Consider the following 16,858-nt stretch of genomic DNA (forward strand, 5'->3'; position numbering starts at 1 on the left):
AATTAAACAAACGTTTCTTGGAAATTGTCCCACACCACTCCCAAATAAAATATTGTACAAATATGTAAATATTTTTCAATTAAATAAAATAAATAAGGAAATTTTATTTATATGGTTAAAAGAACAAAGAGCTTATAAATAATTCTAATTTGATTAGCTATTGATACTTCGGCTTTATTAGTTGAAAATTTGTTTTAAAAGTTAAAACATAATGAAAACGACGGAGCGTTACATATAACAGCTAAGTTATAATAAATATAGAACATGGAATAATAATGGCCGAGTAAAAATAAACGACATGGGCCAAAATTTACAAAATTCGATTTGAAATTTTTTAAAATTCCGTTTTAGCTCAAGAACTGTTGCAGCTAAGATACTGTAAAAATACAAATACTTAATTTTAATAATTTAGATAATGAAATCTTTAAATTTTTATTTTGTGTATGACTTAAAATTTCTGAATTTTTTCAAATATTTAGCTTTTAATTTGAAACATTTGTAAAATATAAATTTATTCAAAGTATTGGCGATTGTTAGCTATGGCCTTTTCCCATCTTTCTGGCAACATATGGATTCTGTGCCAAAAGAACTGCTCATCGTTTGTGGTCAAGAACGAATCAAAACAATTTCGTATACTCTGTTTTAAGGTGAAGCGTATCCCAGATAGAGAGATCTGCATCGATCGAAACAACAAGTAGTCGGACGGGGCAAGGTCTGGACTATAAGGCGGGTGAAGTTAAACTTCTAAACCACTTCATTCAAAATAGTTTCTAACTGGTATTGCATAATGTGTCCAATCGTAGTCATGATGGAATATTACGGTTTTATGCCTGGCCGCATATTCTGGTCGATTTTCGGCTAATGCTCGCTTCAAACTAATCAGTTGCGTTTTGTACGCATTTCCTGTGATGGTCTGGTCAGATTTCAGCAGCTCATAATATTTATGACCCTTTTGCTCCCACCAAATACAGAGACTTACCTAAGATTCGATTGGACTGGTTGGCCGGGCTTCACATACTATCTCTTACGCTTCGAGTTATTGTAATGGATCAATTTTTCATCGCAAGTAATTATTCGGTGCAAAAATGATTTTCTTTTATAGCTTTCAAGACAATTTCAGACATACAAAATCGTCTTTCAAGGTCACTTAGTTTCAATTCGTTTGGTGCCCAATTTCCAAGCTTTTGGATGAATCCTGCTGAAATTGCTGATTGAGTAAATCCCAATGATTTGGTAAGCTCTTGTGGAGTTTGAAAATAATCTTTATGGAGTAATGCCTCCAATTATTGGTCTTCAAACCTTTTTGGCTGGCCTGGGCGATATTCGTCTTTCTTCTCAAAATCACCACATCTGAACCGCACAAATCACGTTGAAACCGATGGAACACATTCACCATAAGCTTTGGTGAGTAATCGGTGTGCTTCATCGGGACTGTTTTTATACTCTTCACCTTCGTGAGAAGGGTATAAAATATATAATTTTCCTACCCTATAAAGTACATATATATATTCTGGATCCTTACATATAGCGGAGTCGATTAGCCATGTCCGTCTGTCTGTCCGTCCGTCTTTCTGTTTAAATCAATTTTATGAAGACCCCAGATATCTTCGGGATCCAAATCTTCAATAATTTTGTCAGGCATGCTTTCGAGAAGTTTCCTATTTAAAATCAACAAAATTGGTCCACAAATGGCTGAGATATGAGAAAAAAACCAGGACAACCTAAATTTTGTACCTACATACATATATCTGGATTACTAAGTCAATAATATAGACAATATGGATATCTAATGGTAGATATTTCAAATACCTTTGCAACGACATATATAAGAAACAATTTTTAACCCGAATTTTTTTTTCACCAAAAAAAAAAAAAAATTTTAAATTTAAAAAAGAAAAAAATTACAATTTAAAATATTTTAAAATAACAATTCGAAAAAAAATTTCCGAAAAAAATTGCTGTTTGTCGCTTGTGGTCTTTATTCTGTTTGCATTGCTATTCACTTCAGAAATTTCCCATTTAGTAACAACTTACATAAATTACCCTTAGATTAGCAAAAAAAAAATTATTTTTAAATTAAAGTATGAAAACAGAAAACAAAAAATATAACAAATAGTCTGGCCATTTGTCCCATAAATTACACGATAAGACACACTGACAGACACAAATACGTCAGACAGCACAATTTCATGGCATACATTTTCATGCTGGTCTATTTAAGTATTTGCTTCAACACTTTGTACGAATAAAATGGCCTAAATTCAATACAAATATTAAAATAAATAAATTATTTTTGTTATGCACAATATTATTGTTTACTTGATGGTTTTTTCATGTTTAAAAGAAAAAGAACAAAAAAAAACGGTTGTAACAAAAATAAATCAAAATTCCTCCAGCATTTATTAAATATGTTCGCATTTTGTTAAATAACAAGTGGCTGATGACAAACATTTGGTTTTTATAATAATAAAACAATTAAAAAGAATTGTAGGCAAATTACGAATTACAATAATAATAATGTTGTTTCTTTAATAATAAAAATTGCTTTAAATGATTTTAATCTTTAGGCCGTTGTCAATCTATTTATTGGGTCAAGGATGTTCTTTCTTTGGTCTGTTGTAAATTATGATTTATTGTAATTTTTTTGGCAGGCAGAGAACCCACCCACCCTTTATATAGATTTTGTAATACTGAGAATTGAATGTTTTTTTATTAGTTAATTTTAACTCAAATTGAAATGATGACAGAGTAATAAAGTCATTTGGTGAAATTAAAATTTTATTCAGATTTAAAAGATTAATCGTTAAGAGAAGTAAAATCTAATTGAAATACTTTATAAGTAGCGGGAATTTAATGTTTTATAAAATTTCGAATAAAATGCAACCTTCAAAAACTTCTTAATTACATGCTATTGCATGATTTTTGCATTACTTAGAAGTAGTTTAGTAATGAATGGCTTACAATCTGACATTTACCTATACTCATCAAAAATTTGCATTGTCAAATATGTATTGAGTTAAAGTGCTAAATTCAGGCACTTCATGATGGAATATTACGGTTTCATGTCATGTCCGCATATTCTGGGCGTTTTTCTGCCAATGCTCGCTTCGAACGAATATGTTGCGTTCGGTACAGCTTGCCTGTGATGGTCTGACCAGATTTTAGCAGCTCATAATAGACAGGACCCTTTTGGTCCGACCAAATATAGAGAATTATCTATATTAAAAAGCGCCATGGGTCTCTCAGCTTCAATTCGTATGGCACCCAATTCCCCAGCTTTTGGATGAATCCTGCTGCTTGAAAACATTTTGAAATTGCTGATTGAGTAGCTCCCAATGATTTTGCAAGCTCTTGTTGAGTTTGACAACAATCTTCATGGAGTAGTGCCTCCAATATTTGGTCTTCAAACTTTTATGGCTGGCCTTAGCCATCTTTGTCTTCCGTATCAAAATCACCACTACTGAACCGCACGTTGAATCCGATGAAACGCATTCACCATAACCTTTGGGGAGTAATCGGTGTGCCTTATGGGCACTTTTTCAAATTAAAGAAGTAAATCAAAACTTCCGGCATGTGACGCTTTGTTGCCACAAACTAAGACTTTGTTGCCACAAACTAAGACAAATGACATAGAAGTTATTTATAACAAAAAGCGCGTTCAGAAGATACGCCAACTATTGTAAATATCGCATTTTTAAGTCATACAACCAATAATTTTCGGAATTAATTACAACAAAATTTTAATCTATACCAATTATCTTTCTGTAAAAATATCAAAATCAAAAATCAGTTGGAAAATTTTCCAAATATTAATAGTGTTCTTTACATGTTTCCCTGGCGCATGTAAAAGAAAATACAGGAATAATGTTAAAGATTGTAGGAAATTTTATAGTGCTAGATCATTCCAAGTATACTGATATCCCATATAACATAGCATGAAGTCAATATTCACTTTAGTGTCTCTTAGTAACCTATGGTGAAGTCACTTCAAACTTTTTTTGTACTGCACTTTATTTTACTCACCAAAAGCAATCTATTGAAGAGTTGTCGGAGGAAGGTTTGTTTACAAGCAATCATTTATTGGATTGTTTAGCTTACTATTTGAAGTCAATTAGTCACGTAGCTATAGTCAACTAGTCACGTAGCTATTGATGTAACTAGTTCCCACCCTAAATGATGAGAAAAATCACTAGTTCGCAACTGTCTCCTAGAACTGCTGGGAATATTCAGAGTTTGTTTTTTTAAAACTGAGCCTCACACTAAAATAATGCAGTATTGAAAAAACTATAAGACAAATTCATATAATAACTTTTATGAATTTCGAAAAGGTGAACATAATCTTGCACTATTAAATTTCCCAAAACGAGTAAAACTTTGGCGGCTTTTTCTTTTTATATGGCGTGGTACACAAAATGGTAGGGGGAATTTTTAATAAATATAAAATTGTCTAACCGATGTTTGACTTTAATATATGGGGCATTTCATGTCAAGTGAACCAACTTTTGTAATCGATGTCTTCCGATTGGGATGAAATTTTCACCAAGGTTAGTACTCAGACACAATTTTTCAACAAGATCGATCGAGAACTCTAACTCAGAGAGTTCTCGAGGGAGTCAAAATTTGACATTTTGGCCAAGCAGGTGTTTTTTCTTATCCATGTATCTTATTACCTATTGTTTGTAGCAAAATGTGTAGCAAATAGCTTAGATAGCTTTTTCTTCAATCTTTCGAAAAAAAATATTTAAAAAAAAAATAAAAAAAATTTAATATTTTTTCGGAAATCAAAAACTTTTTTGACTTTTTTTTTAAAATGGGAGCTTTTTTTCTTAAAATAAAATTTCTTTGAACACCTATTTGGTCGCTTAGTGGGATGCGAGTGGTATATCTATCAAATTTTGTAACTCAAAACATAAAATTTTTGACTTTTTTTTTTGCAAAATCGAACTTTTTTCCAATATAAGCTCTTCTTTCCAAAATTTTTTTTGGTTAATTCCACCGGATCGGAAGACATCGATTTCGAATGTTGGTTCACTTGATATGAAATGTCCCATATTTTAAAAAATATAATTCTGTTAGACTACCATTCCGCTATATTTAAATAACGAAATTTAATACAATTTGTTTAAAAAAAACTTTCTTTTCACTGTGATTTTATAGGGCCCCTAAAGAATTAACACTCTACTGCTCTTGTATACATATGAACAGTAGTGTACATACATTTATTTTAAAGTTCACTCCCTTGTAATTAAAAATAATTTAATCTATTTTTTCTATTAATTCCTTGCTTTATTTATTAACAAAATTTCCAAAGAAATTCTACTGATGGGATGAAGGGCAGCACACTACAAAACAAAAACACTATAATTTCTTAATCTAACAAAGATTTCGCTGTTAATTATTAATAATTATTATATTTTATTACTGTGAATCCAATGAACAGTGGCCAGACCATATGATCAACGTCATTTTATCAATAATAAAAAAATAAATAAAACAATAACAACTACAATTTACTCGTATATAATGATACAGATGTTAGCTGTTGTTATTGTTGCTGTTTTGCAGTGTGGTGTGAAGAGGGCGTCCAGTAATGGCGAAGCAACAGCTGAGAGTCCCCATAAAAAGAAAAACAAAACAAAAAGGGGATACATTACATACATACATCCAAACATACATACATTATGTTAGTGTTATGTTAGCAATATTGTTGTTGTTGTTATTTATGTTTTGTTTGAGAAAAAAAAATACTACAAGAGAATGATTGTAAAGATGGCGTTGATGGTGGTGGGGGAGATATTTAACTCGTGCCAATTACAAAAACAACAATAACAAACATTAACAAATTAACATTATTGTATGAATGTATGTTTATCAGGGATCTTAAGCAAAAACAAAAAAAAAACAATCAATCCAAAACATAAAAAAAAATTTCATCGTCATCTGCATACATAAACAGTAACAACATGAACAACATTTTAAACTCATCATCACCATCATAACAGAGAAGTAGAACAAGACTTGTTTTATGCTCTAGTGTTAAAGAACACCAACAACAACATTATGGAGATGAGGCAGCAATATAGAAAAAGCAGCAGCAAGAAAATAAACAAAAAAAAAAATACAACAAATTTGTGTTTTTTTATTTATTTATTTCCATATTTTCAGCTCAAGCTAAACATTTTCTATGAAGGAGCAACATTTACTTCAACGCCAGACAAATAGCAACATCGTAGCAACATTTATTTATTTAAAAAAAACAATCATACAATAACAAAAAATAAAACTCAGAAACTTTGCTTTGGTCGCCGTGAAAGATTAAAATCGTTAAAAGGTTTACGATCGTCGGTAAAAGGTTTACGGATTTGCGTTGTAAATAATAAAATTAAAATTTAAATAAATAAAAAAAAAAACTAGTCAAGTGAATGCAATTCTTTTTTGCCCTTTGTTGTTTTGAAAAATAATTTATAAAAATTTATTTTTTTCCTAGCTGATCAGTGTAACAATGAAGTAAAATCATATAAAGGATTAAGAAAAATTTCAGTGTTGTTTTTTTTTTTGGTGTGTTCAAATCATTCATATATTTTTTTTTTCAATTTCATTTCATGTGTACATAATAAATTCCCGTCAAAGACCAAAAAGTCAATCATATAAAATGACTGACTGTGTCTATCAAACAGTCAGTCCTCCTTAAGCAGTGAATTTCATTGCAGCCTGTTTTAAATTTAATATTCTGTGATTTTTTTATATTTTTTCGCCAAAAAAACAAAGATATTTTTAAAATATTGCCCGTGTGTAGGTTGCCTGCTGCTTGTAACTAAAGCTCTATCATCATCATCCACAACATCGTCATCATCATTTCCATCATCTTCAACCATGTCTGTCAAGTAGTCACTTTAAGTTGTACTCATACTGTTTCTTCAGATGATCGTCGTCATGATGATGCAGATCAACCAGCATCTTCATCATTGTTTGTGTAAGAAAAAGTTGCCTCTTTTATAACTGGATATTAGTGACTTTTTTCTCATATTTTTTTTGTTTTTTTGAGAAAAGTGGAAAAAAGAGTGTCTTTTGATCTTCAAAATGTAAATACTTAATAAAAAAAGCAACGACAACACAAACAATACACTGTGTAAAAGTTCTGGTCTTTGTTGTCTTTGTTTTCAAGGGGCACTGTGGTTAAAAGTGAAAAAAAACTAATAAATTGTATGAAAGGTATGATCAAATGTGAACAGGTAAAATTATTTTTTTGCAAAAAGGATACAGAAATTATTTATATTCTAAAAGTACTGCAAAACCAATAATATATGTGTTTCATAGTTTATTAAGATCAGTTCGTATTGCAAATTAATACATGTGTTCAGAAAAATATTACACATACCACCTGTAGTCTACTTACAACCAAAAATAGGAACACAACTTAAAAAAAGATTTTAGGTTATGTCAGTTTAAACATGCAGTTAGCTCTATGGGGTAACATATGTGGGTCCTGTTGAGACTCCGGGATAATATGTTACAAAAACCAGGAATGCATTTTCCTAATTTTCCTAATTCTAATTTTCCTATTAACACATTGACTGCCACGTCGGACACATATGTGTGACACTGCACTATGCGGTTACTGATAGTAGCCTAAATTCCAATATTGACGTTTTCGAAGAGATTACGCAAAGAAAATGCTGTGGCCCCCAGCATCTTATTTGGTGAAAGTGCCTTGGCAGTCAATGTGTTAAATTGTCCAACCTTCTGACTTCAGTCTCGTCAGGTCTGATAAGAAAGAGTCGACTAGCATTAATAATCTCTGTTAAGACACGGCCGGAATGTGGCAGAGGAGGTATCCTACTGTCTTCTCTTCTTCTTTTTCATGATCACAACCTCAATAATGCACACCGAACAGGTAGTCCAAAAGTATGTGTGGCAGATCTACGACTGTTATTCTCTGTTTTTAGGGTTAACTTAAGTCCAACTATAGAATGTTTCGCTATCTCGTTTAAATATTTATATACCATTTCTGGGCAACAGCATATTCGGTATAACCTCAACCAGTTTGCAGTTCGTCCATCTATGATAAACTCATAAAAGCCCCTGACGTGAAACGGTCTGACAGTGCTGAAGCTACCAAGAGAGAGAGATATTAGCCTTAATGTCAACGAGGTTATGTGGAGTCTTAGATCATGTGGTGTTTATACCACCTGTGATTATTCGTTCCGATGTTAGTAAGATCCTACCAGGAGAGATTTGAAACGAGAATAACTGACAGATATTTTTTAGCTATCGGATAAGGTTAGTTTCAAATGATTTAGATTAGTTAGTTTCAAATGGATTTCCAGGGGTTCATGAGATATTCCTCCATATCCAAGAAATCCAAGTCCTCTCAATGTGACTCAGAAAAAATCAATCACCCTCGAGAATTTTAAAAAAGATAGACTATTAGGTCTGTAATCCTTTGTTTTGGAATATAAAACCGTTCGAGACAGGCCGTATATAGTCGAATAAGGCAGGGCATAATCAGGACTGGTTATGTTGCAGATAAGCCGGAGTGATACTACCGGGACCCGGGTATTTAGAAGGTCCCACTTCAACCTATCCCCACAAATGGAAACATTAGGGGTTATAGTGTTTGGATTTCCATTCAAGAATTCTCTAATTCTAATGTCTACTAATTTTTTAAATGAAAATTTTCACTCTTATTCCCAGCAAACCACTGTGTCCTGTAAAGTGAAACAAAAGAAAAAAACTTTACAACAACCTCCAAGTAATGTCCGTTTTTTATACTCTGTACACTACACTGTAAAAGTATGTGTGCCAAAGTGCATAAAAATGTAGATGTGTATGAACAGTTTTGCTTTTGTTGCTGCACTCTGAACAACTGCAGCAGTGGTGTTTTACACTCTCGTTTCATACCTTTTGCTAAACAACAAAATAAAAATACATTTTTTACACAAAGAACAACACCAGACCAGATCCGACAACGTTCCCGTCGCATTCGTTTAAAAAAGACATGCTGAAACAAACAACAACAACATCTACAAAAAAGCAGAAGATTCACATGGAAACGATGTAAAGACGCGTTATTTGTAGAGTGAGTGGCTGACTGACTGAACAGGCACAATTCATAAGTGCAGTATCAGTTGTTCGGGCAACTTGAATTTGTTACAAGAGAAAAATATTGTAGCAACAAGTACATTTTACATGCAACCAAAAACAAACAAACCAAAAAAAAATCATAACCACTGCTGTTGCCTCTGCAAACCAACATTCTCATCTCAACTCATCTACTCAAACAAACAAACAACCAACCTACCAACTGATCGACCAACAACATGTTGTCTTGTTGCTTGCTGGCTGCTGATCGCAAGACATTCAGTTCGAATTTAGCAAGTGATCATAGTCAATTGTTTGTGCTGTGTGTGTTGCAAAATCTTTCTTCTTCATTCCTTAAAAATTTAAGCGCCACAAGTAGAAAAATTCTTCAAGAAAACAAAAACAACAAACGAAAATTCCTTAAAATCAAATTTTTATAAATGAGTTTTTAAAAGCAGAAATTCTTTAAAACAAAAAAAATTTTAAATATTTTTCCTTTTGATGTTGAGACAAATATTTTAGTTGTTTTAAAAAATGAAACAAAAAAATATTTAAAAATTTTAAAGCCTATTAATATAACGGACAGTGAACTTAAGGCTTAATTAATTTTAAAAGTATACAGTATTTATTGTATAATAATTTGTGAATAATTTTTATTTAATCTTCAGTTTTTTTTAATTTTTGTGATCATTAAGTTAATGCTGATTATGATGTTTAATGTTCAATTTATGAAAGGTGGAAATTTATATGATTGATAAGTGTTTTTCAACGGCTAAAAAAATACAATTAATAAAAAGAAAAATCTATACAAATTTACACAAAGAAAATATTGAAATAGTACATACAACAAAAGAATATTTAGGAAATAAAAGTGATCAAAGTTTAAGTAGCATAAAAAGTATTGCAAAGTCATAAAATTCATAGAAAAAATTATAAAAGTGTTTTGAAAAAATATATATTCAAAAATGACTAAAATAAAATTTAATAAATTTAAAGATGCTGCTGTTAAGCATAAATCTTCCTCTACAAATTATGGATATAAAACACCCAAGGAATTAACAAAGGTAATTTATTTAATTTTTCAAATAATATTTACTAGCAAGTTAACAATGGTTTACTACGCACATTTTTTATACAAATTCATATAGTAAACTATTGTTAATATTGTTAATCGTTCGTGAATATACATAGCTGTAAATATTATCAAAAATGTTCGTCTTTAAGTATACAATTCGAGACAGAATCAAATTCATAGAGTTAAAACTAGGATACAATAAGTGTAGTATAAATTCTCTTCCTTTTAGGGTCATGATTTAATCTTCTGTATCTCAGACGTTAATGAATCGATTTTGGTGATTTTCAATTCAAAAATTTTCGACTGATGGACATCTTTCCTATTTATAAGGATTCAACATTTGCATATAGAATTGTACAAATTACGACTCATTCTGAAGTGTATAACAATAAAAAAGTTTATGAATTTATTTAACAAAATCAATCAATCATACGAACTGTTATTCTGCACGAAATTGTTAAGTCCTGATAACTTAAGGTTACGAAGAAGTCAGCATCTTGTAGGACTTATCGATCCATTGTGAAATCGTGGAACAAAGCTACAATATACATATCATATATATGGGAGATATCATGTCAAGTGAACCAATTTTAAAATTCGATGTCTTCCCATCGGGATGAAATTTGCAACAAGGCACAGTGGCGCTCGTAGAACAAGTGAGGTTGCAAAAATCCAAAATTTCATGTGCTCCTGAAAAAATATTGAATAAATCTATTTTACAGTAAATTGTCCAACGATTTCAAATATGCTAGTCTTATTACAATCAGAAATTTTTGGTTCAAAAGGTATAGCCCAAAGTTGACTGATTTTCAGTTTTCAAAAAAACAGACCATTTTTAGGTAATTTGGTCCGCTTTCAGATACAATATATCGAAAACTATGTAACGGATTGCCATTATTTTTAATTCTATTGATAGATCTATTTATTAAGAAAAGAATAAAAGCATCTTGTACTGTTTGCTTTATATTTGTCCATGCAAATCGATATTTACCAACTATCAATTTTTTCAATATTTCTCAAGTTTGATGGAAAATAAAAAAAAAATATCAATTTCTATATTTACGATAATTTCCAAATAAGTCCTTGTCCCATTTTTTGCTAGAGGAAAAATTTTGAAAAAAGACATGGTTCCAAAAATGACATATGACCGTGAAATACCAGCAAAAAAATTTCTTAAAAATTTTTTTTTTTTTAATCTTTTCTCGAATAATTTTAAATCATAAAAGCCTTTAAAAAGAAACATAAATTTTAAAAAAAAATATAAAATTGATTTTTCCACAAATTTAAACTTTGTTAACCCATAAGTGGGCACCTGAAAGGCGTAGAACCATTTTCATAGGTTGATCAATTATCTATCACATGCTTTTTAAAGTTTTTGATTATCTCATTTAATTCAAAACTTATGGCGCCACTGTGCAAGGCGTCATAAGACACAATTTTTCAACAGATCAGTCAAGAACTCTCTTAGTTAGAGGGGGTCAAAATTTTACATTTTGACCAAATATGTGTTTTTTCTCATCCATGTGGCTTATTAGCTATAGCTCTTAGCAAATGTGTCCCAAATGTTTAAAAATTTTTTTTTACGAAATCAAAAACTTTTTTGACTTTTTTTTTTCAAAACGGGATTTTTTTTCTTAAAATAAAGCTTAGATATTTTCCTTGAAGAACTATTTGGTCGCTTAGTGGGAAGCGAGTTCGAGATCTATCAAAATAAATTTTTTGTAACTCAAAACATACAATTTTTGACTATTTTTTAAAAATGGACCGATTTTTTAATTTTTTTTTTACTCAAAATAAAAACTAGGTCTTTTCCTTGAAGACTTTTTTGATCGCTTAGTCGGATGCGGTGGGATATCTATCAAAATAAATATTTTGTAAATCAAGACATAAAATTTTGGACTTTTTTTTTGCAAAATCTAACTTTTTTCCAAAATAGGCCCTTTTTTAATGTTTTTGCTCAAAAGAAAGCTTAGGTCCTTTAAGAGTCTTTTGATCGCTTAGTGGGATGCAAGTGGGATATATATCAAAATAAATCTTTAGTAACTCAAGACACAGAATTTTTGACTTTTTTTTCAAAATGGGACTTTTTTTATTTTTATTTTTTTTTCGCTCAAAAGAAAGTTTAGGTCTATTCCTTTAAGAGCTTTTTGGTCTCGTAATGGGATGCGAGTGGGATATACATCAAAATAAATGTTTTCATTTGTGACCCTATATATACTCTGGATCGTTATAGATAGCGGAGTCAGCATAGCCATGTCCGTTTGTATGTTGAAATCAACTTTTCAAAGTCACCATATAACTCGCATATATGATTGATACATCAATATATCGGAAATAGTCCCACGTAGAAAAAAATATGGGTAAAAAAATGTTATGGTAAAATTTAAAAAAAAACTCGTGTTAAAAATATTTTTCCATTGCCGGTCCGAATATATTTTATTAAATTGTTTGAATAATATTTTATACTCGTTGTTCTTTTGAATAATCGAGGCAGTTTAAAAAATGAATTGATAAATTTTAAACTTTTATTCTATTAAAATAAAACTCGAATAATTGATAATAATAGTAAATATCATAATACTCTGGGGATCTTCGGTTCTAATTGAATTCTGAAACATTATTTTTTGGAATATAAAACTATGTTTGTTCATGAAATGAATACGGGAACCATCAGAAACAATTATTTTCATAAAGTCTTCAATTCATTACTAAAGATCGAAAATTACTAGATCGGGACAATTTGTTTAATGAAAAGTTTCCCAATTTTTTTTTCGAAATTGATCTCAGAATTTTCGTAATTTTAGTTTACTACGGGATATATAGATATTAATATATATTTTTCATTATAAATATTACTCCATTAAAAGACATTTAGTGTATTAACGGATTTTCCGATATTTTACCATTTGTTAGTAATTTTGGTCTATTATTGTTTGTATATTTTTTTCCTACTGCATTTTTGACAACGACAATTCTCAGAGAATAAACTACCTAAATTCGAACCAACCCTACAAAATGATTCAGCGATTTTATTTGTCCACTAGTCAACTTTCATTTCAAGATGGAATCATTGAGGCTAATAAAAATGTCCAGCTTTTCTTATCGCTTTCATTTCTCGTCACATATGTAATCTTAAAAAAATCCTTCGTTCTGTTACATGATTTACCTAAAAGTATGCTAATAATGTGTGTTCTTTATTATAAGAATATTGAATTTTGTACCTATGTAAATCTTAAATTAAAAGAATTTCAGCTAGAGTACAAATTTTAACTTCTATATTGTCATACAAGGAAAATGATGGCATTTACCTCTAAAACAATGTATCAAAAATCATTCATTCGCAGTTTAAAATGCAACACACATTTCGCTGGAACACAATTTTTATTAACATTTCTACGATCATGTCGACTGTTAAGGCAAAAACACATAAATCTGCTGTGCTTTCTAGGTAAAACACATAAGTAAAATGCCATTAATTAAAATTATCATTAACATTTATTTTTAAAAAAAAGATAAAATTTATTAGCACAATTTTTAATTTACTGCCACAACTTGCATTCTAATTCTGGAATTCTTTTTGCTTTTAGTTTCTAATTCAAAATTTATTTTGAAAATTTAATTGTACTTTTATGTCTGTGTGTATTATTTAGTTTATTGTTGCTATTAATTTCTAACACTCTGCAGGGGGTGACATAATCATTTCAATTTCAACACATGTTAAATTTTTTACTGGGTCACGCCCTTGTCAACACTATGATGGTTCCTAAAATATACTTATGATAAATAAAGAAATTAGCATTTGGTCTTAAAGTAAGTTTATTACTTGAACCTTGATTGAACCTGGATTGAGGAAGTTTCGCCGAATGAGATATTATTAACATACAAAAATATACAACTTTGGTATGTTGCTAGAGAGATGCATTTTTATACAAATAAATAAAATATAAATTAATGAAAAAACTTCTTAAATAAAAACATAAAATTTTTATATTTTGAAATATTAGTCAATCTTTGGTCATCCTAGTTTATAAATTGCCTGAAATATGCCAACTTTTAAACACTAAACAGTAACTTCCAAAACTATTTGCATAACACTTAAGCAATTTAATCATGATATAGAGAGAAGATCTATCTGTTTGATCTATAAATTATATTCCAAGAAATCTAAACCAACATCCCATCTCAACCAACATATTTATGAGGCTATAAATATGTAGTCGTATCCAGAAATGGGCAAATGTTTATTTACGATGTACTCGTGTTCGTATCCACGGGTAATTGTGGCATTGAATTAGTATTTATTTGTATTTCATTTAATTATTTATTGTTATTGAGTGTGTGTCCATGTGATGTATGCGTTTAGATTTAATTCCTTTTTATTGTCCATCAATAGTTGCTTTTTTTCGCAAATACATATATATTTATTAAATTCCTGTTGTTGAATTATATTGTGTTAATTGTTCACGCTTTGGTGTTTTATGTCATTTAATGTTCTTGATTTTGGTTTATTATGTGGATGTTGCAATGCGAGGGTTGGGTGCGAATGTGAAACAAAAATGTTTTCAAATATTCGTTATATGAAGCTGGAAGTATTTCCTTCAAAAGTAGCTTTCTTTAAAAGGTACTTTCTTTAAAAGGTACTTTTTTAAAAGGTACTTTCTTTAAAAGGTACTTTTTTTGAAAGGTACTTTCTTTAAAAGGTACTTTCTTTAATAGGTTCTTTCTTTAGAAGGTACTTTCTTTAAAAGGTACTTTCTTTAAAGGGTACTTTCTTTTAAAAGTACTTTCTATAAAAGGTACTTTCTTTAAAAGGTACTTTCTTTAAAGGCACTTTCTTTAAAATGTATTTTCTTTAAAAGGCACGTCCTTTAAAAGGTACTTTCTTTAACAGGTACTTTCTCTAAAAGGTACTTTCTTTAAAATGTACTTCCTTTAAAGGTTGCTTTCTCTAAAAGGTACTTTCTTTAAAAGGTAACTTCTTTAAAAGGTACTTTCTATAAAATGTACTTTCTTTAAAAGGCACTTTCTTTAAAAGGTACTTTGTTTAAAAGGCACTTTCTTTATAAGGTACTTTCTTTAACAGGTACTTTCTATAAGAGGTACTTTCTTTAACAGGTACTTTCTATAAAAGGTACTTTCTTTAAAAGGTACTCCACAGTGTGTTGTGGGGGCCACTGGCCAATCTACCACAAATGTAAGATATTGTTGACAGACGTTTAGTACGTCGGGGACAGGTTCAATAATATCGTAACACATTGTATTGCAGGTATTGTATTTATGCTCTACAGAATCAATCGAGATCTCATTTATTCAATCATATTTCATTCAATCTACTCAATCTATAAAATTGGTATAAAAAATCTTCTAAAATTATTCCATAATTTTCATACAACCCTAATATAATTTGTTTCTCTATCTATTTCAACATTCTTAAAAATTATTTAATAAATGTCATTGGACAATAAATATATTTTTTCGTCCAACATCTACTTAATACCACATGTGGGTGCACCACACAAGACAAATACTTAAGTATCTAATTCTAATTTATAGAGAATTTCAGTTCATATTTTGTTCCTCCTCTACGTCTGCTTTTATTATTCACATCCCCTCAACTGACCGCCCATCTGCCAGAGTATGCTGACTTTTAAACTGATGGTCTAGTTTAAAATTCTATGAATGTCATTTAGCAAATATTTTTCTAACAATTATGCGCTTAATCAAAATTTTCACAATGAAATATTTCACTTAATTTTTTTGTTTCTCTCTTCATTCTAATTTGCATATAGAAATACATACATATGTATGTATTTAGTGATTTATAATATTCCTTTTTTTATGGAGAATTAAAACACTTCTATGAATTTATATTTTTTGTGAAAAAAAAAATGAATTTATAAACAAATAAATATAATAATAATGCCTCAAGAAGATAAATTACTTTTTATAGAAATTTTGTCACTTAAAAGATTAAATTTTTGTAGTTGCTGATTATGGGGTGGATATATAGAATTTCGAATTTAAATATTTATTATATATATTTGTTGTGCTAGAGGCGTAGCAGTGTTTGCGAAAATGCAGTTATTCAACTTTAATTTATTTATTTAATTAATAGGTTTAGTTTAGTATGAGATTCATACAATTTCTTTGAAATTGAATTTTTTATTTTAGTATTAATAAATTGTTCTTAATTTCCATAAATTAACAAAAAAAAAGTTGTAGACTAAAGATTGATGTGCATATTTAGGAGCAATTATAAAAGTTAATATTTCATTATTAAGATTTATTTAGGTTAATGCTGATTCCTATTATTATGTTTGCTTAATGCTGCTTGCGAGCAATAAAAATATTTCTTCAGTTTGAATCCGGATATAACTTAAATTGTCTAGTGATTCACCCTATGAATTCTATATTTGCTTATTGTACTGTTTGTATTACATATATTTTTTTTAATCTTCTGCATCCTTTTTTGGAATGATCGATTTCCGGCTGTCTCTTGAAATCAACCTTTCTGAGGCCCCGAAAATATTTACAGATATGTTTGATACATCAATAAATAGAATCTCTATATTAAATTGCATTTCTTTATAATTCCATTCTATTCTTGTTAGTTTCCCTATTATTTATATGTTGTACCTTGAAATTTTACTTTAATTGTCCTATAATTCTACAACTTTCATCCATCTGTACTTTAATTTGGTT

General features: G+C 29.8%; 1 protein-coding gene across 2 annotated transcripts in view; it reads left to right on the forward strand.

Moving 5' to 3' along the window:
• Window positions 1–16,858, forward strand: part of AdamTS-A (ADAM metallopeptidase with thrombospondin type 1 motif A) — a 184,825-nt gene that overhangs the window by 62,690 nt on the left and 105,277 nt on the right. Inside the window, exon 1 of one of the 2 annotated variants that reach the window (XM_065513662.1) lies at window positions 9,987–10,145. The exons of the other annotated variant lie outside the window; for it this stretch is intronic. Within the exon in view, the coding sequence (XP_065369734.1) occupies window positions 10,047–10,145 (99 nt within the window). The 5' untranslated portion in view covers window positions 9,987–10,046. Of the gene's footprint in view, window positions 1–9,986; window positions 10,146–16,858 lie in introns of those variants that run through there. 2 annotated transcript variants of the gene reach the window in all.

This window comes from Calliphora vicina, chromosome 1, assembly GCF_958450345.1.
Source record: "Calliphora vicina chromosome 1, idCalVici1.1, whole genome shotgun sequence".
Classification (NCBI taxonomy): Eukaryota; Metazoa; Arthropoda; class Insecta; order Diptera; family Calliphoridae; genus Calliphora; species Calliphora vicina.